We start from the raw sequence: 16549 nt of genomic DNA, 5'->3' as shown, positions 1-16549 counted from the left end.
GGTTTGAACCCACAACCTTTTATCTCTCAGGGGGAAGTACTGATCTGTAGTGGACAGCTATTGAGTCTGCTCTGCTGATTCTGTTGGGACATTTTGCTTTTTTCTGTGTCTAACTTGAAATGTTGATGTTCACAGACCAACGATTGCATTTGGAAAGCAAAAGGTCTGATTTTACCCTGCATACAAGACAAATTCTCATTTTGCGAGCAGCTGTGTGACTGATGCATGGAAATGCTAGGTTTGGCTGTGGCTTACTGCGGTGAACACAGAAACCTATAATTTATGTGTATTTTAAAGCTGCCACTTAGTGATTTGATGACTGGTATTTTTGTTGAGGTGTGCGTACTTGAATCAGTTCTTCTGGCTTGTCTGCAGTTCTTTCTATCAAAAGAACCCTCTTCCCTCCCTGATTTTTAAAAACATCGTTTCAAGCTTCCTAGGGGAAATTGATCTCAATACACGAGTAAAATACTGTGGATGCTGGAAATCTGAAATAGAAACAAAAATTGCTGGAAACACCTGAGCAAATCAGGCAGGTCTATGGAGAGAATCACAGTTAATGTTTCAGGTCAATGACCCTTCCTCAGAACTGCAGCATAAATACTGACAAAATGGGGACAAATATTTTTTCTTTTAATTTAGAGCACCCAATTCATTTTTTTTCCAATTAAGCGGCAATTTAGCATGGCCAATCCACCTAACCTGCACATCTTTGGGTTGTGGGGGTGAAACTCGCGCAAACACGGGGAGAATGTGCAAATTCCGCACGGACAGTGACCCAGAGCCGGGATCGAAACTGGGACCTCGGCGGCGCTGAGGCGCAGCAGTGCTAACCACTGTGCCACCGTGCTGCCCTGGGACAAATATTTTGATTATTGAACCTGTCCACTCTGAATTTCAGAGTTCTGTGCAAGGTTTTTAAAAAATCCTGTTTGGGCTGTGGTGTTTATGTGACATATTGTATGGAAATTATCTCACCTTTTGGTTTACTCTGCAATTAATGTGATACAGAGGCTTCTGGTTCAACACATCCAGACAGATGCCTAGCAAACAGCTCCTGTGAAAGTTTCATCATGTAAACAATGAAAGCTGGAAAGCATGTTGTGTTTGTGAAGGATTGATAAGTTTGGTATCCTGGGCCAATTAGTAAAATAAATGTTGCTCATTGGATCCACTGCACAGATCCTGAGGTTTCTAGTCTTAATGTAAAAAAAAAAGCAAGAAGACCTGATTTCAGAAAGTGTCTGGGTGAGAGGGGGTGACTGGAGGTCAGTTGATTGATTGAGCAATTCACACAAGAGCTTTTAGTAACCATATACCAGACCAACCGGTTACGTATCTCCGTGGAATACATTTCTTGCATTGTCCTCTTTGTCATTGGAAGGCGTGTCACTAGCACATGACCTCTGTTTACAGAAATAAATCCTAGTAACTAGTTTTCTTTAGGTGCTCTGTGTACTTTGCTGGTGACAGACCTGATACTGTGACAACTCGAGCTGTGATTGTGCCCTGGTGGGTGCGCACACCTCTACATCCAGCAGGGGGCGGTCACTCACCTCGATGTGGGGTATGTATGGGTAATTATAATGGGGAAGAGCTCCATATCCATGGCAATCCACCTGCGGCATTTCACACACACAGTGGGTCGGGATCCAACACGGCCTGTCTATGGCATTCCCACTGTAACCTAGCAGTTCTGATTTAAATGTTGAGGGCACTGCCTTTCAGGTTAAATGTCAAATCAAGTTTGCTCTTAAGGCGAATGCAAAAGCCAAGAGAAGACTGGTCTTCTCTCCATATTTGTACATTACCCCCTCGAGCGCTGCAACTGGTGCAGCTTTTTATCTGTGGACCGTAAATCAAACTGCATCTGCACGACCTCCTTACCAGCCAGGAGCTCTGAGGTGACATCACTAAAGTACCTACAGGTTGAGCATCCCAATCCCCAAAATTCCAAAATCTGCACTTTTTTTTGAGCATCGATGTGAACATCATGAGTGGGAAATCACACAAGGCTCACGCGTGCCGCACAGGTGCAGTTCCCAACACGCGGCGCGCTCGCCACTCCCAGCACGAGCCACTCCCCGCGCGTGCCGCACATGCGCATCCAAAAGAAAGTCCAAAATCTGATGCATACTCGGCCCCAAGCATTTTGGATAAGGGCTTTTCAACCTGTACCATCTACCGCCAAGATCTCATCCACCAATCTTTGTTGTTCTTACCTTGCCTCCTTATTTATCTTAGATTAGATTTAGATTTATTGTCATGTGTACCAAGGTCCAGTGAAAAGTATTGTTCTGCATACAGTCCAGGCAGATCACTCCATACATGAAAACAGAAATACATGAGGATATATAATGAAAATACATAAACATAGTCAGCGGGTGAAGTATACGGTATGTGCTACATGAGTAGAGAGATCAGTTTAGACCTTAGGAGGGTCATTCAGGAGTCTGGGAACAGCAGGGAAGAAGCTGTTTTTGAATTTATTGGTGCATGTTCTCAAACTTTTGTATCTTCTGCCTGAAGGAAGAGGTTGCAGGAGAGAATAACCCGGGTGGGAGGGGGTCTTTTATTATGCTCCCACTTTGCCAAGGCGGTGGGAAGTGTAGACAGTCAATGGATGGGAGGTGGCCTTGCTCGATGGACTGGGCTGTGTTCACAACTCTATTTTCTTATGGTTTTGGACTGAACAGTTGCCATACCAAACTGCGCATATGCAGGCTTTCCTCCCCCCTCACCACTGCCGAATGGCAAAACCTCCCCATTCTTATTAAACTTCACATACTCATCGATTGCCCTTGATATAGGAGAGTGGCCAAAGAAGTGGCAGATGGAATACAATGTGGAAAAGTGTGAGGTTATGCACTTTGGAAGGAGGAATGAAGGCATAGACTATATTGTAAATGGGGAAATGCTTAGGAAATCAGAAGCACAAAGGGACTTCAGAGTCCTTGTTCAAGCTTCTCTTAAGGTTAACGTGGAGGTTCAATCGGCAGTTAGGAAGGCAAATGCAATTTTAGCATTCATGTTGAGAGGACTAGAATACAAGACCAGAGATGTACTTCTGAGGCTGTAAAAGGCCCTGGTCAGACCCCATTTGGAGCATTGTGAGCAGTTTTGGACTCTGTATCAAAGGAAAGATGTGCTGGCTTGGAAAGAGTCCAGAGGAGGTTCACAAGAATGATCCCTGAAATGAAGAGCTTGTTGTATGAGGAACAGTTGAGGACTCTGGATCTGTACTTGGAGTTTAGAAGGATGAGGGGGGATCTTATTGAAACTTACAGGATACTGTGAGACCTGGATAGAGTGGACGTGTAGAGGATGTTTCCACTGGAGGAAAAACTAGAAGAGGACCCAGTCTCAGACTAATGGGACGATCCTTTAAAACTGAGATGAAGAGGAATTTCTTCAGCCAGAGGGTGGTGAATCTCTGGAACTCTTTGCCACAGAAGGCTGTGGAGGACAAATCACTCTGTCAATACCCTTGCTACCCCCAAAGGAGCCAATGACTTTGGCTTAGACCTCTAACATGGGATTCAAAACACAGTCCCCCCCCCCCCCCCCCACACACACACACACACACACACACACACACACACACACACAAAATGAGAGAAAATTCTCGCTCGCTTCACTGCCCAACCCACTCTCTGCATATTCCCCATGACCAATCTAATCGGGGATCTCTTTCCCACCCTTCAAGTCTGCCGTTTCCACTGAGAGGGATTATCCCCTCCATCTCCCAGACACCTGATACTAGGTCCCACTTGAGGTGGAACCGAGCCCCACCCACTGGATGAGACAACCAGTCAATCTCCCCTATCCCAGAAATCCCCCAACACCTTTCTCTCAAACCATTATCTCTCCTCACCATCCCCTTCCCCCACCCCCCAACATTCACACCTTCTAGGCTCATCAAAACGTGCCTAAACAGCGCCTCCACACACCTCGCTCCCGTTTACTAGCCACGTCTGCCTGTTAGTGAGGTAGCCCAGGGCCCACATCAAAAGAGTAACAGACAAGAACCAAAACTCCCACGCACCCTCGCTAACCCACAAAATATCCGAAACCCAACCCCATCCTCCATTTGGGCCCACAAGCTACCCTGATTCTTTCCTTATTCCATATCCCAACTCTTTCCCCCCCCCCACTTCCAAAAACATATACTCCCTCAATACAGAATCATAAATTACAATTAACCATATTATATACAAAAAGCAGAAACAGTGTTCCCCAAACAGTCCCATACCAACCACCATCAAAGTCCCATTCAAACCCCCTCGGCTCAGTCCAAATCCTTGTGCTTTAACAAAAGCCTCCACTTCCTCTGCCATTTCGAAGAGATGAACCCTGGAATTGTGCATGACTCTCCGACTTGGTGGGTACACCACACCAAAACACTCTTATATAGCGCTGACTTTGGCCCGTTGATGGCCGCATGCCACTTTGTCAGCTCTGCCGCAACATCTTGGTGGTATATTCAAATACTGCTGACTTTGCACCGCACTGCTCTATTTTCTTTGACCCATTACAGGACCCTCTCCTTTGTTTGATAGCTATGAAAGCGCGCTATCACCGCCCGTGATGGCTCTCGGGGGGGGGGGGGGGGGGGGGGGGGACGGACAGCTGATCATCCTCCCTCAACAACTTTGCGAACATCGCAACAAATTATTCAGTCCGCTTCGGGCCCTCCAACCCCTCCAGAAACCTCATGATCCTGTGGTTCTGCATCCTCGACTTTAGTCCTTATACCGTTGTTCCTGTCCCCCACCATCAGCAGCTCCACTTCCAATAAGGCTATCAGGTTGCTGTGTCACGTCAGTGTCGCCTCAACCCCTTCAGCACCTCACTATGCTCCTACACTGTCTCCGAGGTCTTCCCCAATGCCTCCTTTATCGGGCACAAGGCATCCTCCACCAATTATTTGAGGGTCTCCATCACCTCCCTCGCCTACCTCTCAAAATGCTTGCCAAATTGTCTTTCAACTTTGGCCACCATTACCTCAGCCAGCTTATCCACCGTGATAGGTGCAGCCCCACCCAACGAGTTTGCCTCCGCCATATTTGCCTCAACGGACTCTGCACCTTTTCCAGTACCACTGAACGGCTATCGCTCATAATCTTCCTGCCAGTATTCTTTTTGTGTTCTTTGACATCTTCTTATAATGGGATGGACCTGTGCACAAATTACCCCCAGGAACTCGGCTAAAATGACTAAAAACCGAGGAATCTGGCGGGAGATACCTTGCGTGCGACCTTCTACATGCTGCCACTGGAAGTTCAGTGTCCCAGGATTTTGAACTAGTGACAGTGAAGGAACAGTTGATTATTTGACCAAATTAGATATTGTGCAACTGAAGAGGGGATGATGCTGCTGTATCTGAGGTGGTGGAGGTTGCATTTTGGAAGGTGGTGTTGAAACCATGATGAGTTGCTGCGGTATCTGTGGCCCATGTGAGCCACAATGACTGTGAGTGGGTGAACTTCTTGGTGCACCCGCTATAACTTTGTGAATGATTTCAGGAAGTTTATCCCTGTGGTGAGGAGGAAGGATTGTGTCAGCCGTGATTCAATGGGCAGCATACTTGTTTCTGAATCAGAAGCTTGTGTATTAACGACTCCAGAGACCTGAACACAAATGCAGGTTGACATTCGAGTGTAGTACTGAGGGAATCATACACTTTCACAGATGCTGTCATTTGGGTCACACATTAAAACAAGGGAATATCTGCTGTCAAATTCGTAGAATCAGAAAATTTACAGTGCTGAAGGAGACCATTCGGTCCATCGAGTCTGCACCAGCCCTTGTAAAGAGCACCCTACCTAAGCCCACACCTCCACCCTATCTCCGTAACCCAATAACCCCACCTAACCTTTTTGGACACGTAAGGGCAATTTAGCATGGCCAATCTACCTAACTGCACATCTTTGGACTGTTGGGGGAAACCCATGTCGACCCGCAGGGAAAACTTGCATACTCTGCCCAGACTGACCCAAGCCATGGATCCTGGAGCTATGAAGCAACAGTGCTAACCACTGTGCTACCGTGCCGTCCATACCCACGCCCCTAGAATGGGACGAGAAATCACCAGGCTTAAACAAGTCAATGAAACTCACTTCTTGAGTCTGATTGATCTAAGAAAAACCTCCTATGGCATTATTTGAAGATGAGGAGCAGATGTTCTCACTGACTACCAATATTTATCCCTCAACCAACATTGCCAAAACAGACTCTCTGGTTTTTATCACTTTGCAGTTTGTGGGAGCTTGCTGTGTTCAATTTGGCTGCTATGTTTCTTATATTAGAACACTTGACTGCATTTTAAAACATCATTGGCTATAAAGTGCTTTGGGATGTCATAAGGTTGTGAAAGGTGCTATAGAAATGCAAATCTCTTTCTTTGATATGGCCAGTATGTTTGGACTTGCTCAAATTCGTGGCACTCGGAGAGTGATGGGGCGGGCATTCATTATTGGGCTACAGAATCTGAAACAGCGTGAAGGTGACCAGCAAAATAGTTTGCTTTACAATATACAAATGTTTGGTGATTCTCTCGACCTGGGTTTGAGTGTGTATCTTGTGTTTCTGCTGTTGAAACATGAAGCAAACACGTGGGCAAGATCCAATACTTGGGTTCATTATGCCTGCACATCTTTCTTCAGTTAAGAATTATTCCCAACAATGCTGATTTCCTCTCCCCTCATCTACCCCCCTTCCTAACGCTTTTAAGTTCTTGTGTAGTGGTTTTGTTCCAAGGACGTCTCCTCAGAATACCTCTGAAAATCTGCAGGAAGTTGAATCCCCGCGGTTGACCGACCAAGCAATCCCTTTGAAAGCTTCAGAATTCACCAGACAAGGCCGCTCCTGTGTCTGCACAGAGTCTTTGAGCTTGTTGAGAACCAGTTCCTGTAGCAGAGCCAGAGAGAGAAGCAGGCTGAGACATCCCTGGACACAGCACAAAACACCCTGCATCACCCACCCCTCGATTGTGCTCTCACAGGCATTCACACTGGTGAGGAAGGAATGATTTGTATTTGGAGCGAAGCTAGAGAGGAACATGCAGATTTAGGGGCTTCACAGCGGCTTCATTGCAGTGTTAATGTAAGCCTACTTGTGACAATAATAAAGATAATAATAATTTCGATTTAATGGACCAGTAGAAAAAGTAATTTTAAAGGCTACTGGGATGTTACTTTTTGCCTTGGAGGTTGGAATGAAATGGGGTGAAGTTGTGTAAAGCTCAGGTTATACTGCGTCTGGGCTATTGGTCTGGATTCCAACCCCGAGTGTCTTGGAATGGTCTTAACTGTATCCCAGGTTGTGCCCTGGAGGCAATTTTCCATGATAAATGGTTCGTTCATCTTTACTCCCTGGCTGTCTTGGTTTTTAGTTGACTTGTGCGTTTGCTGGTCACCTCCCTATTCAGAACGTTTTTGAGGACGATTGCATTTGCACCACCATCTGGAAACTCCAAAGAATCCTGCGCAATGGTTACTGTGGAGAAGGAGGAGAGAGATGAGAACACAAATTGGGGAGGAATCATGGTAGCACTGTTACTTCACAGTGCCAGGGACTCTGGTTCGATTCCGGCTTGGATCTCTGTGCGGAGTCTGCACATTCTCCCTGTGTCTGCGTGGGTTTCCTCCGGGTGCTCCGGTTTCCTCCCTCAAGTCCCGAAAGATGTGCTTGTTAGGTGGATTGGACATTCTGAATTCTCCCTCTGTGTACCCAAACAGGTGCCGGAGTGAGGAGACTAGGGGATTTTCACAGTAACTTCATTGCAGTGTTAATGTAAGCCTACTTGTGACACTAATAAAGATTATTATTATTAGAAAACACGAGCTGAAAGGAGTTAGCCTGTGAAGTGTTGTATAATACATTCTACTCTTTTTGCTGAAGCTAAACTCGGAGTGGAATTTGTAAGCCAGTGAATTGAATTAGGATTGGTTTTGGTCTTATTTACCTTTAGCTTGCTGTGCATTGTAAAAAGTCAAAAAGATATAATGGTAACACCTATTGACAAGTCAAAGAAAATTACTCTTGTTGCATTTGAGGTTTCAGAAATATACTTTAAACATATTCTTGAGTTTTCTGTTAGGTAGTGGTCCTTTGATTTGCATGTTATTTATTTTGCTAAATAAACATGACTAATGTGTAATAACGATAAACAGTGGCAAGTATCGTGGGAAAATCTCCAGGAAGAGGTGAAACCAGAGCTGGCAACCCAAGTACTTTTTTCATTCATTAGTAGAATGTGAGCATTGTTATCAAGACTGGCATTTATTGTCCATCACTTTGTTGGTGGTAGTGATGAGTTGCCTTCTGGAATCACTGCAGTCGTATGCATCATGGTTTTTTTTGTATCCCTTTTTGACACTTACAAGGCTATTTCAGAAGGCAGCAAACTTTCACCTACATTGGGCCAGGAGTCATATGTAGGCCAGAAGAGGGTGGCAGGTTTTCTTCAGTCGTTGCAGAGTCATCATTACTGATGCTAGCTTTGTTCCGATTTATTTAATTAAAAGGATTTGAATTTCCTAACTACTATGGTGGGATTTGATTCCCCACCTCTGGATTATTACCAGAACCGTTCTGCACATTCAGTTCTGGGCACTGCACCTCGGGTTGGATATTTAATAATCTTTATTGTTGTTGCAAGTAGGCTTACATTAACACTGCAGTTAAGTTACTGTGAAAACCCCAAATCACCACACTCCGGCGCCTGTTCGGGTACACAGAGGGAGAATTCAGAATGTCCAATTCACCTAACAAACATGTATTTCGGGACTTGCGGGAGGAAACCGGAGCACCCGGAGGAAACCCACGCAGACACGAGGAGAACGTGCAGGATCCGCACAGACTGTGACCCAAGCCGGGGATCGAACCCGGGATCCTGCTGCTGTGAAGCAACAATGCGAACCACTGTGCTACCGTGCCACCCCTCGGTCTTGGAGGGGGATCGGGGCAGATTCACCAGCTAGGACTGAGATGGGTAAGTTGTGAGGACATGGTTGCATAGGCTAGGTTTGTATTCCCTTGTGTTCAGAAGATTAAGTCTTCCCAAGTGATATCGGCCTATGGGGCAGGAGGAGGAGTAGGTTTTCCCCATCACTGCTTGTTATTGTGGTTGAATTACAATCATGGTAACATTCTGTCAGCAGCAGCATGGGAGAAACTTAAATATCAACCCCTAATTCAAAAGGTAGAAAGAAGGAACAAGGTAAGGAATAAGGTGGAAGCAAAACACCCCCCAGTAGTTTGAGTCAGTGTATGAAGGCTTGCTTTATCATTCAGTTTGGTTCACTACTCGAAGGGATTATCTGTGGCACTGTATTTTGAGTGGGATGGAATTTTAAACTAGTTCAGTGCCACCAGGTGGAGTAGTGTTACTGACTGCGTTTGAATCATTGAGCTCCTACCCAATGGGGACTTTGAAAAAAATTATCACTGTGAGTGAGAGTGGCTGATGGCCAGGACTGTGAAATCCTCATGGCTTTCACTATATTGCTGGCTGACGGTGCTGCACACCGGCAGCTGGCCGACTCATTGGGGATCTCCAGTCTTGCATGTTTGCTTGATGTATAATGTAATCTGAGGCTTACAGAGAAATAAGATTAGAAAATGCTATGAGCAGCCTTCCACTACTGGAGAACACTTAGCTCAAGGAGGCTCCAGAATTGATTTCTGATGGCTTTGTGTTTGCTTGGCTCAGCCAACTCAAAATCAGACTCTAGATTAAGGCAACCTCTGGTCTGTCATGAAGATAGATGGTTGCATTGGCAGGGAGAAATCTCTGCAAGAGCGAGCTTTTCAATAGTACTTTTAAGTGCATTGGATACCCTTAACCTGCCAGATGATACTAAGATTGGTGGAGTTGCAGATAGTGAGGAGGACTATCAGAGAATACAGCAAAATATAGATAGATTGGAGAGTTGGGCAGAGAAATTGCAGATGGAGTTCAATCCAGGCAAATGCGAGGTGATGCATTTTGGAAGATCTAATTCAAGAGCGGACTATACGGTCAATGGAAGAGTCCTGGGGAAAATTGATGTACCGAGAGATCTGGGAGTTCGGGTCCATTGTACCCTGAAGATGGCAACGCAGGTCGATAGAGTGGTCAAGAAGGCATACAGCATACTTGCCTTCATTGGACGGGGTATTGAGTGCAAGAGTCAGCAGGTTATGTTACAGTTGTATATGACTCTGGTTAGGCCACATTTGGAATACTGTGTGCAGTTCTGGTCGCCACATTACCAGAAGGATGTGGATGCTTTAGAGAGGGTGCAGAGGAGGTTCACCAGGATGTTGCCTGGTATGGCGGGTGCTAGCTATGAAGAAAGGTTGAGTAGATTAGGATTGTTTTTGTTGGAAAGACAGAGGCTGAGGGGGGACCTGATTGAGGTCTACAAAATTGAGGTATGGACAGGGTGGATAGCAACAAGCTTTTTCCAAGAGTGGGGGTGTCAATTACAAGGGGTCACGATTTCAAGGTGAGAGGGGGAAATTTTAAGGGAGATGTGCGTGGGAAGTTTTTTACGCAGAGGGTGGTGGGTGCCTGGAACGCTTTGCCAGCGGAGGTGGTCGAGGTGGGCACGATAGCATCATTTAAGATGCATCTAGACAGATATATGAACGGGCGGGGAACAGAGGGAAGTAGATCCTTGGAAAATAGGCGACAGGTTTAGATAAAGGATCTGGATGGGTGAAGGCTGGGAGGGCCGAAGGGCCTGTTCCTGTGCTGTAATTTTTTTTGTTCTTTGTTCATTTGCCCCAGTGCAGCTCCTACTGTTAGTGTCTGTATTTTTGGGAGAAGGGTCCTTTGCAGGACATTAACATCCTGAAATTTGGAGGGACGATTGACATGTAAAAGGGGTGCTGTACCAAACCCAAAAGCACGATGAGCCAATCCTCTGTTTCATCCTCTGATGTTGCTGCGTGAACCTTTCTGTTAATGACTAGCTTTATCATCCAGTTTGGTTCACTACTTGAATTTCCCATTGTTCAAGTTCTGAATGTACCTTATTTCTTTAAACTCCAGCAGTTTGGATGTGGGAGAGGCGGAAGAGGGTTTTCGGAACCATGCCAAGTATTGTGGTGGTGGTGGTGGGGTTGAAATTTGTACGCTTAATTTCCTGCACTATGTTGGAGTCTTGATATGAAGAGTGCTGCAGTGATAGCAAACAGTGCTACCTCTGTGGCACTTCTCACTGTAGTCACCGAGCACGGAGAGAGGCAGTCACTCAAAATCTTACAGAGCAAAATGAGGCCACTTATTCTGGACAGCATTGTTGGTGTACCTTTATCACGTGGAGTTCAGTGGGTCAAGAAGAATATCGACCACGACCTCAAAGCTCAGGGGCATCTTGGAATGGGCAATAAATGCTGGCCTTGCCGTGACAGTCACATCTTGAGGGGGAAACGGGCACATTTCCCAGCATGCCTGATCCTGAACTGTTGAGCCTGGTGTGCACTGTGCAGAGAGACCTGTCCCTAACTCTATAATCTCATGGCTCCAAGCAGCATGTTGGTGGGCCAGGAAGCCGCTTAGTACACTATCTCTAAATGGAGTCACAGATGTGTCATGAAATGATAGTGGAACAGACTCGAGAGGCAGAATGGCCACCCCTTGCTGCTATATTCCTATGAACTGGTAGCACATGGCTTGCAATACAAGAGAGTGTGGAGTTAGGAAAGAAAAGTACTTTCATGTAAACAAACTAATGTAGAGAAAAAGTTTTGTGGTGTTTCACAAGTGTTAAGATAGATGCTGAGCCTAAGGAAATGTGAGGAGTTTAAACTTGATAGGTTTGAAGGAACACTTTTTCAAAAAAGTGTTGAATACCCAATTGTTTTTTCCAATTAAGGGGCAATTTAGTGTGGCCAATTCACCTACCCTGCCCACGTTTAGGTTTTGGGCTGAGACCCACGCACATGGGAGAATGAAGAAGATGGAACACTTGGATCAGCACAACTTTCTAATGAGCAAGATCTAGAGAACAATTAAAAAGTTGGGCAATGTAGCAGCAGGCCCTGGGATTGGAGAAATTGAGTTCGGGGGGTGTGGGGGTGTGTGTGGGCGGGGGGGGGGGGGGGGGGGTGTGGGGGGGGGGGGCGGGTGTGGGGGGGGGGTGGTTCTGGGGCAAGGGGTAGTTAGAGATCTGATGGGGTGCTGCCACAGGGCAGTTTAAGCACAAGATGAGAAATCCCTATTTGAGGATCGGGCTGGTGGACACTGATACCATATCAAACATGTCCCTTTGCCACTCCTCCCCTCTAACAGCTGATATTTCTATCTAAGTGTACGGGCTGTTTCGAGAGTTAATGTGTGTAACTGAATGTCTGATTACTGCTCCAGGGGACGTCTGGTCGGTCCTCTGTGTAATCGAATCCCATTACAGCAATTCTCTTGCTGCATCACAACCTGGCAGAGCTCAGTTTGACTTCTGTTCAATCCAGTGACATTATAGTGGAAGTATTTATTGCTTTTAGAAGCTGTGTAATGTTATAAATGGAATCGTTTGTTCAATATGTGAGATAAATCCAATGACCCTGGTGACGGGTGATTTCTGCGCTGAAGCAAACGACCGTTGTCCTTGCTGCAAATTGTCCTTTCTGTGCCTGCTGTTGCTCCTTTTCACAGGGTGTGCTGATGGATGAGGTTGTAAAAAAAAATAAAAAAATTAAACCATTGATTGCTTTTCTTTACAGGCAGAATAATAAACAAGGAGCTTCGCCACTACCTCAGTCTTCAATTCCAGAAGGGATCGGTGGACCACCAGCTACAACAGGTGATCCGGGACAATCTCTATCTGAGAACAATCCCATGTAAGTGCAGTCTGTCATGTAACTAAATGTGTGCGCGTGCGTGTCCATTGCTTGCAGTCCAGTAACATCACGGCGACACAGCTGAGTGAAGTTCAGCTTTCTGAGATGTGGCTGGAAAAAGAAAGATTGGTTTTCCAACAAGCAATTCTGGCCATGAGTGCGAACCCCAGGGCTATAAACATAAGACAGTCACTAATAAATGCAAAGGCTCGTGCTCCGCAAGGAGTAATTGTGAATAGTGTGGATGCATTTAAGGGGAAGCTAGATAAACATAAGGGAGAAAGCAATAGAAGTTATCCTGATCGAGGTGGATGAAAAGTGGTGGAAGGAGATTCAAGTGGAACATCACCAGCATGGGCCAATTGGAGCGAATGGTCTGTTTCTCTGCTGTAAACTCAATGGACTAGCTTCATGAGTAAGTTCATTGGTATGCGGGCGGCATGCAGTGCAGTGGTTAGCACTGGGACTGCGGCGCTGAGGATCTGGGTTCGAATCCCAGCCTTGGGTCACTGACCGTGTGGAGTTTGCACAATCTCCCCATGTCTGCGTGGGTTTCACCCCCACAACCCAAAGATGTGCAGGGTAGGTGGATTGGCCACGCTAAATTGCCCCTTAATTGGAAACAAAAAATAATTGGCTACTCTAAAAATTAAAAAAATAATAATTTAATTGGTATTGTCTTGAACCTGAGACACCAGGAGGGTTAGGTGATTTTGTGGGGCACCATTGACCTTTGTACCCCTGGGTTAAAAGGTGTAAAATTTAGGGGGATGCGGGGGTGGTTCCCGACAACAGTCTGAGGATCTTTGATGGAGAGTGCACATGCGTGACTGATATTTCAGGACAGCGTAGGATTGATTTCACTGGTGGTTTCCTCTGCTCAAACGGCCCAATGTTAGTTTTGGTGTAGGTGCCCACCGGAAAGGTTGGGTATTTACTGAGCTGTTCTAGGGCCACTGTTGCCTGTGAAACCTTTCATACTGGCTGTTAACTGTTCAGGAATCAAACAAACAAAAGAAAGTCATGGATTTATATAGCACCTTCGAGGGGCTGAGGGTATATCAAAGGTCATTCACTACTGTGATGTAGGAAATGCAGCAATCAATTTCTGCACAGCAGGATCCCACAAACAGCAACATGATAGTGACCAGATAATCTGTTTGGTACGGTTAGTTGAGAAAGAAATACTGGGCTGGGCCCCAGGAGGAACCTTCCTTGCCTCCCTTCAAAATAGTGCGGTGGCATCTTTTACATTGATCTGAGGGAGCAGATGTCTCTTGCACCTATAACATTGCAACGCTCCCTCAGTATTGCGCTGGAGTCTTCGTCCAGTTTCAATTTAACGCTCTGGAGTGCAACTTGAACTCTCAACATCCAGAGGTTAGCGTGTTATCCATTGAGGCAGGAATAAAGAATTGGCCAGTGTGGAGGTGCTGGTTATAGAGTTGTTCCTCAAATAGATTTTCCTGGCAACATGTTCGCAGGAACTTGCTCACCTGATGGGTGCTTTGAATTGACTCCTGGTTAGAGAAAGCCAGACTGATACCAATGGTGAGAAATGGCCAGATCGAGTCCCAAAAACAGGAGCTCACCGTTGATTACAGAATTAGCAGCACAACTGGAGTTCTCAGCTCCAATCCTTGTTAATTCATCACATCCTGTCTCAGCCAGTGCTTCGTGGCTAGCACTCCAGTCTCCTGAGTTAGAAGGACATGCGTTCATGCCCTTGCTTGAGCACAAGATTCGATTGATACTCAGTGCTGTTAGTGGTACCGTATTCCAGATGAAATTGAGACCCTGCCTGCTCTCCCATACGAGCTTCTCACCAGTGTCCCTGTCAATATTCAGTCTTCAACCAGCAACTAAATATAGATCACCTTGTCATCATCGCCTTGCTGTTTTTAGGGAACTTACTGTGCAGAATTTGCTGACACATTTTCCAAGGTTGCAACAGTAATTACACATCACAAGTGTTTAATTGCTCTAAATCCACAAAAGGTGCTATATTAATGCAAGTCTGTCTTTATCTGTTTTTAAAATTATTGATCCAACTCTTTTAATATTCTAACCTCTGTCTTATCAATCCTCTGTGGAAATGTTTTTCTTTGACTCTGTTAGTGATTACCCTGCGCCTTTGCTTCCTCAACACTGAATTATTTTTCTGCTCTGCAAACAGACAAACGCCTACTGAATCGCGGCAATATTGAACCTGAGCCCTTTCACTGCTTAAATGTCTTTTTGGCTGTTTGTGTCCTCAGGCACTACAAGGCCACCCCGGGAAGGTGAAGTGCCAGGGGTTGATTATAACTTCATTTCCCTGGAGGAATTTAAAGCACTCGAGGAGAGTGGAGCCCTTTTGGAGAGCGGAACGTTCGACGGTGAGTTTAAATCATCCTCCTCACTTCACCCGCCTCCTGTTCCAGAGCTGCTGTCCTCTGGAAAGCTCTAAGGTAAATGAGCACTCACACTGATACTCTAACTCCAAAGGTCACTTCTGCACAACTCACCCAAAACTCTTTGAAGTCACTAAAAGCAACTTGCATGCACATCACTTTTTATCATTTTAGGACATCCCAAGACACATCACAAGAGTCAAACAAAATTTGACACTTGAGTTATTGTCCAAAAGCTTGGTCAAAATGTAAGTCAGCATAATTGGTGCAGTACCCTTTACAAAGCTGCAGCGGTATTTGAATACGCAAAGAGATGAATATGTTTTACTTTACGTTATAAAAAATGTACTGTTAACTGGCATATAAATTGACCCAGTGTATAATACTACCCTGTTTATCTGGTGCCAAGATGCATGTTTAGGTCTATACTTGGTGTATAAGGTGTGTGTGTGTGTGTGTGAGTCCCTGATCTTCAGATACTAAATGCATGTTTAGGGCTCTACCTTTATTTGAAGTTGGCCTTGAATTTTCAGCTCAGACGTACATGTTTAGGGTTATACTTGTAAGTCGGTGCATGGGTCAGGCGGGTGTTACAGGCCAAGAGGGTGCACAGGATTTTAAGATGCCTCTACATAGCAAACCATGCATGGTGACTGACAAAAATGGGTCATCTTGCACCAACGCTGGTAGATCACATTTTATACTCTGGATAAAGTCAATCCCATTAATGGAAGGATTCTTCTGAAGCTTGAGGTTTAGTTAAACAGCACGATCTCTGGATGAGAGAATGATTTCTACCTGACTGTTAGTCTGCCTGGAATAACACAGCATTCCGTCTTACAACCAGGTTCCCTTAGTGCATGAAATGGAGATTGCACTCCATTAGTGAGATGGTTAAGTTTTTTAATCTGCTTCAAGTACTGTCTACTTATTCTGGTTATAGTGCTCTGGTCCAGTTACGACAGCTTATTATGGCAAATGTTGTCTAGTCGCTTTAGAATCCTAAATAAAGGCAGTCATATTACACCTCAACGTTATTATTCCTCGTCAAATTTTTCCGGCCTCAAATCATTATGGTTGTTCTGGTCTGTCCCCTTTCATTAACTGCAATATCCTCTCTGTGCTAAGGTGTCCAAAACGGTACACAATATTCTATGTACTGTCGCACCAATAATTTATAAAGTAGGAAAATCACCTCACTATTTCAGCGCAGTACTGACCTTCTAATGCATCTCAATATTTGATGACTCGCTGCCCTTGAGCTTTGTAACTAGTTAGTCGATCAGAGCCATCATCTTTCATTTTCTATGCATATTGTTCTCTTTCCA

General features: G+C 45.3%; 1 protein-coding gene across 5 annotated transcripts in view; it reads left to right on the top strand.

Annotated features, from left to right (window-relative positions):
• Window positions 1-16549, top strand: part of magi3a (membrane associated guanylate kinase, WW and PDZ domain containing 3a) — a 127604-nt gene that overhangs the window by 54093 nt on the left and 56962 nt on the right. For all 5 annotated transcript variants that reach the window (XM_038821101.1, XM_038821100.1, XM_038821099.1 and 2 more), the window contains exons 2-3: window positions 12712-12828; window positions 15087-15206. In XM_038821101.1, the coding sequence (XP_038677029.1) occupies window positions 12712-12828; window positions 15087-15206 (237 nt within the window). The remainder of the gene's footprint in view (window positions 1-12711; window positions 12829-15086; window positions 15207-16549) is intronic.

The sequence above is a fragment of the Scyliorhinus canicula genome, chromosome 15 (genome assembly GCF_902713615.1).
Source record: "Scyliorhinus canicula chromosome 15, sScyCan1.1, whole genome shotgun sequence".
Classification (NCBI taxonomy): domain Eukaryota; kingdom Metazoa; phylum Chordata; class Chondrichthyes; order Carcharhiniformes; family Scyliorhinidae; genus Scyliorhinus; species Scyliorhinus canicula.
This window is presented reverse-complemented; position numbering and strand designations above follow the sequence as displayed.